The sequence below is a fragment of the Chenopodium quinoa genome, unplaced genomic scaffold (assembly GCF_001683475.1).
Source record: "Chenopodium quinoa cultivar QQ74 unplaced genomic scaffold, ASM168347v1, whole genome shotgun sequence".
Classification (NCBI taxonomy): Eukaryota; Viridiplantae; Streptophyta; class Magnoliopsida; order Caryophyllales; family Amaranthaceae; genus Chenopodium; species Chenopodium quinoa.
Genome location: NW_018743033.1, coordinates 824,503 through 834,033, shown reverse-complemented (window position 1 = coordinate 834,033; position 9,531 = coordinate 824,503). Strand labels below are relative to the sequence as shown.

The 9,531-nt window shown below is 35.9% G+C and overlaps 2 protein-coding genes across 2 annotated transcripts; both read right to left on the bottom strand.

Moving 5' to 3' along the window:
* Positions 1–360: 360 nt before the first annotated feature.
* LOC110730624 lies at positions 361–2,598 on the bottom strand. Its single transcript, XM_021910444.1, has one exon. It carries the CDS (start codon positions 2,596–2,598, stop codon positions 361–363), a length of 2,238 nt encoding a protein of 745 aa, XP_021766136.1.
* Positions 2,599–3,812: 1,214 nt separating this feature from the next.
* Positions 3,813–9,243, bottom strand: LOC110730523. Its single transcript, XM_021910322.1, has 5 exons — positions 8,679–9,243; positions 6,566–6,759; positions 6,067–6,100; positions 5,149–5,771; positions 3,813–4,735 (listed from the first exon to the last, which is right to left on the bottom strand). Exons 1-5 carry the CDS (start codon positions 9,097–9,099, stop codon positions 4,466–4,468), a joined length of 1,542 nt encoding a protein of 513 aa, XP_021766014.1. The 5' UTR covers positions 9,100–9,243; the 3' UTR covers positions 3,813–4,465.
* Between the last annotated feature and the right edge of the window lie 288 nt (positions 9,244–9,531).

The following is a 9,531-nucleotide window of genomic DNA, read 5'->3' as shown; positions in this document are numbered from 1 at the left end:
TCTTCTCTGAGGTTCTACAGAAGAGGCATGATCGTTTTCAAGAATGATCTTATGCATACAGAAAGAAGGATTAATGCCCTTGATATCATCAATGGTGTACCCAATGACACTTTTATACGTTTTCAGAACGTTGAGCAATTGCTCCAATTCTGTGTCCTTGAGTTCAGCATTGACAATAACAGGATATGAATTATTTGGACCAAGATATGCATATTTTAAGTTAGAGGGGAGGGGTTTCAGCTCTACCTCGGGAGGCTTAGAACTCTCCCCAATACTCATTGCTTCCAATGTCTCTCTGATCGGGTTCTGATTTGGATCGGCCCTTGCTTCATCAAGTAACCTGGTATACTCCTTAGACTGCTAATCTCCATTATCATCTTCCTTCCCTAATCGCACTTGTTCAAGAGCATCATCATTCTGATTCAAGAGAAGTTGCTCATTCTGCAGCTCATCGAGCACATCAACCTGACAAACAGTGTCTCCCATAGAAGGAGCACCCATAACATTCAAAAGTGAGTATTCCAATTTCTCATCACCTACTTCAAAAGTAATCTTACCTTTCTTCATGTCTATAATTGCACCTACAGTAGCTAAGAAAGGTCTACCTAGTATGATAGGAACATTCACATACTCATCCATCTCCATCATAACAAAATCACATGGGATGAAAAACTTACCTACTCGGAGGGGTACATCCTCAAGTACACCCAAAGGAAACTTCACTGACCTGTCTGCAAGTTGCAGAGATATGCGTGTGGGTTTGAGTTCACCCATCTGCAGCTTCTTGCATATAGACAGTGGCATGAGGCTCACACTTGCACCTAGATCACATAGTGCCATGTTGATCTCAATATCTCCAAGCTTCACTGGAATTGAATAGCTACCTGGATCTCCTAATTTCTCAGGGAGAGTGTTCTGCAAAATAGCACTGCACTCTGCATTCAAAGCAACTGTAGTATTCTCTTCTAATTTCCTCTTGTTAGATAGCATATCTTTTAAAAATTTTGCATAAGAAGGCATCTCAGATATGGCATCTAGGAATGGAATATTAATATGAAGCTTTTTAAGAACATCGAGGAACTTACTGAACTTTTTCTCAAGTTTAGCTTGTGCTAATCTTTGAGGAAAAGGAACCTTAGGCATATATGGAGAAGGTGGCTTTGGTGGTGCTTCCTTTGATGCTTCCTCGACCCTAGCATCCTCCACTTCCTTCTCACTTGCACTCACTTCTTCAATGACCTCTCTTGATGGCTCCTTGGTAGGAGGATCTTCCAACTGCTTTCCACTCCTCAGGGTGACGACATTCATTTGGCCTTTTTGAGATTGTTCAGTCTGGCCCGGGAAGGTTCCTGGAGTCTTTAGGGCTTGGCTAAATTGGTTGGCCAATTGGCTTATCTGATTCTCCATAAGTTTACCCTGAGCCTGCAACTGTTGGATAGAGCTATTTTGATGTTGGATGGCATTGTTTGTTGCGGTTATAAAGCTCTCTAATGTCACCTCTAGGCTTGATTTCTGAGGTTGTTGTTGCATTGGTTGTTGGGCATTGGTTGTTTTCTGTTGGAAACCAGGTGGTGGTTGGTTGTAGGTGTTGGGTGGAGGTGGTGGTGGAGGGTTTTGTTGTGCTTGGGAATTTTTGTATGAGAAGTTAGGATGGTGTTTCCATCCTTCATTGTAGGTGTTGGAATAAGGGTCATAAGGTCTCTTTGGGTTGGAGGAGTAGAAAGCATTGGCTTGCTCGATTGACATCTCTTCCGTATTCTGCGAAATCTGTGGGCAATCTGGAGCAACATGACCCAGCACATTACATAACTGACACAACTCCTGTGGGGTGTTAGAAGTTCCTGCTTGGAACTTATCAAACCTGCTTGTTAGTGCCTGCACAGATCTAGTTAGCATAGTTAAAGCATCAACATCAAGTTTACCTCCCTTTTTCACAGTGTTTCGGCCTCCAGGATGATAGTTATCATTAGCCGCCATCTTCTCTATGAGCTCCCTAGCTTCAGTGGGGTTCTTTGTCAAGAGAGAACCTCCTGACGCAGCATCTATGTAAATACGGAACTCATGAGTCATGCCATTGTAAAAGGTCTGCATCAAAATCCAATCTGGAATGCCATGGTGAGGGCATTGTCTCTGCAATCTTTTAAATCTTCTCCAAGCCTCATAGAGAGACTCATCATCTGACTGCTTAAAAGTTTGTAGGTCATTCCTCAATCTTGCAGTCTTCTCATTCCCTAAAAACTTCACTAGGAAGGCCTTCACTAACTTGTCCCATGTATCGAACGAGCCAGTGCCTTCATCTCTTAACCACTCCTTTGCCCTGTCTCGAAGTGAGAAGGGGAAAAGGCATAGTCTGATTGCATCATCTGTAACACCATTCAACTTCATAGTATCACATTTCTCCAGAAAGTTATCTATATGACTTACGGGGCAATCATGTGGTAGCCCTGCGAATGAATCATTGGAGATGAACTGTATGAACTGTGGCTTGAGCTCGAAGTGCTGAGCCGTGACTGGTGGTCTTATGATGCTTGAAAGGACTCCGGTAGTCGTATCAGGAATACCGTACTCCAAGAGGGATTTCGTTGGTTGGTCTACCATATTTCTATTGGTTTGATTTCTCCTTCTTCTTCTACCTGCTCGTCTTCTTGCGGTTGCTTCGATTTCAGAATCAAAAGGTACTAGATCTTCCAAACCGGAGCTTCGTGTGGGCATGCAACAAGAAAACTAGAGAAAGAGTATCAAAAACACAAGAGAAAATAGCCGAAGCAACGAAATAAGCCTAGCAAAAATGAATCACAATTAATCTAATGAAACCGTTAGTCCCCGGCAACGGCGCCAAAATTTGGTAGGCGTGTCGCGTACCTATCAAAAATAACCTAACAGACCAATACTAATGTTGACTGGCAAGTAAGGGTCGGATCCCAAGAGACTAAGGTTCAAAAATAATTAAATAGACTCGAATTTCTACTAAGAAAGAATCAATTATAATCAATTATCTAAGGAACTAAGTATGAGAAGAATTCGAAAATAAACTAAATAAGATGATTAAATCAAGTACTTAAAACATCCAAGATCTAGTTTCACCACAATTATTATCGATACAATTGTAATTCTACCCTTAACATACGATTTCAATCGAACGGGGAAAAGTAAACCCTAATAAATACCAAGGATCTCTCTCGAGTATCAATGGCTTCCCTAACATACAATCAATCCTATTCTCATGGTATCATGCATATTAAAGACATTAAACACATTACTCTCACTTCCCAATTATCAAACCCAACTACTCTCGTGTTGAGAATCAAACCCTAAATTGATTTACTCAAATCCGTTTATACCCAACTCTCGCCGTGATAAAAACAATGGAATAATAGCAATACTATAGTTACGTCTAACCTAGCATTGGCATAATCACAATCAATTTAGCAATTCAATTGTTAAAGTTATTAAAGAATTTAAAGATTTAATTCATGCATCAATAATAATAGGGCTACACTAGACCTTGAATTAAAGAATCTACTCACACATGATTAAAGAAACAAAAATAATAATAAATAATGAAAACATAATTAAATAACAAAGGATGAAAAATAAATACCAAATCTTGAATAGAATTGAAAGTAGAAAGCTTGAATCTTGAATCTTGAATTACAAAAACTTGGAAAATAATAATGGAGAACTAGTTCTTAAGGAGAGAATAATAAAAAATAAAAATAAAAACAAGGCTTAATTAATTAATTGTCCTCAAAACACGGCTAAAAGTTTTATAAACAAACCTAAAAAGATAAGATTTAACTCCTAAGTTTGGCGGCACTGAAATTCCAGGAGGCACGGACGTGCCTAGTGTGAGACACGGACGTGCCTCTCTAAAAATAAAAACGCTGCTGAGTCTGTCTTCCAGGCACAGACGTGCCTGACTGCTGGGGACGGACGTGCCTGCTTCTTTACCTGGGCACGGATGTGCCCCTTTGCTAGGCATGGACGTGCCTAGGGTCTTCAGTAAGGCACTGCTGTATACTCAGAAGCACAGACGTGCCTCATAGTAGGCACGGCCGTGCCTACCTCTAAAAGGGCCTTTTCTTCAATTCTTCAACTTCATGGGCCTTGGCTTACTTCATGGATCCATAACTCATCCAAATTAGTTCCATTATTCCTGAAATTCATCAAAAACAACACAACTACCCATAAAAGCATCAAATTATCCAAACTAAAGCAAAATACGCCGAAACGGACTCACATACTCAACTAAACTAACAAAACTAACTAAAAATAAGCCAAATAATATACACAAAACACAACATATCATTAAAAAATCATCATAGTTGCCCAAAACAATTTGCCAATTCCTACACAAAAAGTAATTTCAACATTAATACCAAGGCATCAAGCACGATCATAAGTTGCCTATTCTTTTAGGTGTATAACTTATTCTTGTGCCAAAAAATAATTAGTTGATTAATATTCATTTAATTGAATTTTCATGGTGATGATGTTCAGCCATGCGGCCCAATCGAATTAAGTTTGTGTAATCTTGTGGGCCATGGGCCGAAAGGCCTGGGATAACGAGCCCAATCACCCGATGAATAACTTGAAACCAACATTCTTTGTAATCTGGGCCCCATTTCATATGTGTAAGTATGAAACTCCTAATTAGCTCCCAACATGCATTCATGAACTTTGGTATCATCCACGCCAATGATATATAGTTCTTATTTAGCTCCACTTTCAATTCCTACAATCATCCATAACATAACAAACATGTCAAAAGAAATGTCCATATGATATATTTTCAAAATCATAAATGTATTTGTTAGATTCAGACTTCATATCTAAATGTCATATGACTTTTTATTCATACATTGTAAAAAAAAAAAAAGTTATAAATAATTCATGGTATATGCGTGTATTTACTTCATGATGCATATTATTAAAATCAATGGAAATTTGCTCTATTATATATAGGAATATTTAGAGATATCTTCACACTTCAAAGTTGTTTTAATATGCACCAAGTCAGTCTAGTTAATTAGAGATATTGGGGTTAATTTATCACGGTGGACGCTCTTTGAAAAAAAAACAAATAAATACTCATGTTCGTGCAAACATGCAAATGTAAAAATGATAAAGAAAGATGGAGAAATTTACCCTTCCTTGGTAGAAACTATCATAATAGAGGCACGAGCCGAAATGCTTAAACAAGAGGGTCTTGTTATCATAAGGAAGTCTAGGAACCATATCATTGCAATAAACATACCTACAATATTTCACATTGTAGGTCTTTAATTGCTTCTTCATAAAATCTCCAAATTCTTCATCTCCCACCCTTGGTTGTCCAAATGTATAAACTCCCTCCAATCTATCAAGCAATTCTTTCTCTTCATGTAATATTAAAACACTAGCGAATAGAATCGCTAATGCACCACCCAAACTATGTCCCGCTACTATAAATTTTGCGTTCTTGTTCTCTTGAATAATGTTTCGAAGGACTTGTCGAATTTTATAATATGCAAACTGTTGTTGTTCATCGCCCATTTCCATCTCTTTTGGCCATCCGACACCGGATTTAGTGTTTTGAAGGCCTAATGCTTTCATGAATCCACCGTGAACTTTTCCTACTTTCGTTAGCTTAAACCAAGAGATATCAATGTCAGCGCAACAGTCGTCTGTATCGAAGGGGTTTGTGCCTCTAAATGCCACCACTATTGTGTCTTTGTCCTTGCTTATGTTGCGCGCCATGAATGCGTCTGTAGAATTGTTCGCTTGGAAATCTACAACAAATGATTGGCAAATTAATTAATTGGTGCAAATAAAAATTTTCAGGGTATTATTGTTCGTGTAGTACCCTTCGTTATAGGGGATGTAGTAAGGGTATTGTTTTGGGCGGCACATATCGCACCATTTTCAAAATTTATTATATTTAAAAAGAAAAATAGAAGATGAATATATTGAATTGATAATTTGAAGTGCTCACTAACTTAATAATCCTAAATCCGCCCTTGAAGTAAAAGAAAGCACAATGGATAACAAAAAAACATATTCATCTACTGCTTTAATAATGCTTACCATTTCGAAAGTTGTAATCCCCTAATAGCTCCATCTGTTAAATATTAGACATAATTAGATGTCAATATAAGAATATTAAAAGATGGCGACAGAAACTAAGAAGTATAAAATTGGTATTTGAGTGACACATAATTTTAGACAAATTAATTAACTTAAATTAATTTTTACCCCATTCATCCCTTTATTAAATGCCTATTTCTAGCATTTATTACTCACATAATATAGAAAAATAGGCATGTAATTAAAGGACGAAGGGAGTATAAAAAGATTTCAAGCTACTCGGTACTAGCACCGTACCGATATCTACTAGTTCTGGTCTTGAGACCATAAGTTCTAAACCAATTTAATGGTAACCGAATTCGGACTCGATCGGGTACCCCCCCTAATTGAGACACAAAGGTGTGGATTCCCTTGAAATATCTAATCATACATGATTACATGAGTATGTATAAGCTAATTAACATTAAACCGATGCCAACATCAAAAAAGTGTACAATACCTTCCAGTTGTCCTCAACAACATTTTTAATGAAGGCTGAATTTTCATAGGATAACTTAGCAGCCATCCAAGAGAGTGAAGCCTCATAATTGGCATGCCCCGGTTGAATTCTTGGGTCCAAATCCGCTCTTGGATCAAGAAGTGCTATAATTGATCTATATGTCTCGCTTGACTCTTTTGGCATATGCACTTTTCCTGTCCAATTTCATAAGATTTTTCAAACAAAATATTAATATATGTAAATTAAAAATGATGTAGGTATATCAGTGTATGTCGTATACATCAATAATTTCTTATTAATAAGAGTTCATGTATAATAAACTAAACTGTATAATTAAGTATAATAACATAATTTGTGATTATCCCACATTGATAATAGAAGGGGTCTTATGTGTGAAGGGAAGGGTTAAAACTCTAACTTCATAAAATATCACTATCACATAAATGCATGATTTTTTAACTTTTTAAATTATGATGGAACATTTGTCACCCACGTCCTTTACTAATTACATATGTCTATAATAACAAGATACGGAATGGGCCCTTCACCCTATCACAGTATTAGAAGGCTGGGTGAAGAATCGAACCCCCAATCACTTGGGGGGGGGGGGAGATGGAGGGATTATCCCTCCATCTTCTCATTTTGCGATCTATAATAACTTTATAGGACCTTTCTTAACCTCCTAAATCGAACACCCATACGGCCATACCCAAACTACCCTTAGGTGTGCCAAGTGATTGTGTATTATAAACATGCGGTAAAATAATTGTAATTAGCACAAGCTAGGATACTTACTTAACATAGACCTCAGTTAGTGACAATAAATTTAATTATTTAATTGATCAATATTATTAATTCACTAACTTAGGGGGGACATAATTATGTATTTCACGGTTGTTATTATTAGTTAAATTAATTTAATAGCTGGCCTAAACCTTCATTATCATCAGCAAATATTTTTGATTCATATGCTACCAAATACCAATTGGATCCCATCTGGGGAGTATTGTCTGTTGATTAGATGATTATACAGATTTAACCTAATCTTTTAGATTTATGAATTATGAATTGAATCCATTTTAATTATTAATGAATAAATTAATCTCTAATTACACAATCGATCTAGTTGATCCTTGGCAGTATACAGAAATTTAAATAATGTGTTACGGTATTTTATTTTTATTTATTTATTTATTTATTTAATTTTTTTTGATGAAATTCATTGTTGTAACGTTTAATAGCTAGTAATTACCATTATGGTTATGTTAGCCGCAAGGGTTAAGTATGACTGTATGTGCAATAATTACATATTCTAGGAGAGTACTCTTATTTGGAAGTCACAACAAGATTTATACATCGAATAATGTTTGACATTTTAACGTTTATCTTATACTTTTTCCTAAAGTTACGTGTTTTATTTATTTCTCTTTAAAAACACTCCCGTTGTTCTTAAATTATTATCCATTTAATTAAGTTTGAGCATGTATATGCATATTAAGATTTGATGATAATTTGGTGTGCAGAGTAGGCTTTTTTTTGTAGATTGATCAAAATAGAATACATTGACAATAATTAATTGAGGATGAATATCATGTTACGAAGTACTTATTTTTATAACATTGACCAAATTTTTATTGTAACATGAACACATGACATGAAAGTGTAAATACATGATAAATTTCCCAAATAATATTAGAGTGGAAAAAAGAGAGTGAAGTTTATTTTAGATAACCAAAACACAAAATTGTGATTATAAACTCCATTCTTTCTTTTTTTCCTTTTTTAACACTTTTGCTTTGTTTTTGACAATTGATTTTACTCCCTTATACCCCATGAAAGTGTTTACTTACGCCACATCGGCCCCATGTATATTTTTGCAACTTGCATGCATAACAATATGCTCCCTTCATTTTCTTTTGTTCTTTCTTTCTCTTCCTATTATCAATCGGGAGAGGAACCAAAAAAAAAAAGAAAATAAAAAACTAGATTACACATAATCTTTGATAAGACAGAAACTGCGTTTAATACACTTTGAGATAGTGAAACATAATTAATAATTAAACTAATTAACAGAAATGATCATTAATAAATAATTAATGTTTATATTGCTAACCTTTGAAAAAATTTAGCCACAATCTGAGCAATCCACCATTGTTCGTTATTAGATTCATCCATGTTACAATGAAATAGCCAATATGAGCCATTGGTTTCTTCATGTATCGAAACAACTTAAACAAAAGAGCTGAAACAAAAATGAGCCATCTATAGTTAAAACTTTTTAGATCTTGTTCGAATTTGGGAGGGCAAACAAAATGATTAGTTCTCTCATTAAAGAATAAAAGGCGAAGAAGATCGTAAAAACTAGCATTTTCTGGGTTTAATTCAAGATAATCGGTGCATACTAAGCTCTCTGAAGAACAGTAGTAAGTCATGGTTATGCCTAGCTTAGAAGAAATAATGAAGAAAAAATATGATGGATATGTTTGTGGTGTCATTTGGTGGATGTCACAACTTCTATTTATATATTCATGCATTTTGTACAGTATATGCACGAAAGAATCATGGATTTTAAAATTGGCATGTTAGCATTATAACTTTACTCAATCCGTCCACTTTTGACTATTCTAGAATATATCAATATGGGACTATGGGTCTATGGGTATAGTTTTTTTTTTTTTTTTTTTTTTTTTAATTATGAGGTGTATGTATAGTAGATTGGCAATCCTGACCCGATCCAAATGATTCGATCCGTGACTCGAAATTGACCTGAAAACGTCAATCAGAAATTGACCTGAACACGACTGACCCGATCCAACTCATACCCGACTCAAAATGGAGTAAACCCGAACTTGACCCGATACCCGAATTGATCCGACCCGAATTTGACCCGATACTCGAATTGACCCGACCCGAAACCCGAATGGACCCGGCCTGATCTCGACCTGAAGCGACCCGAACTATACCCA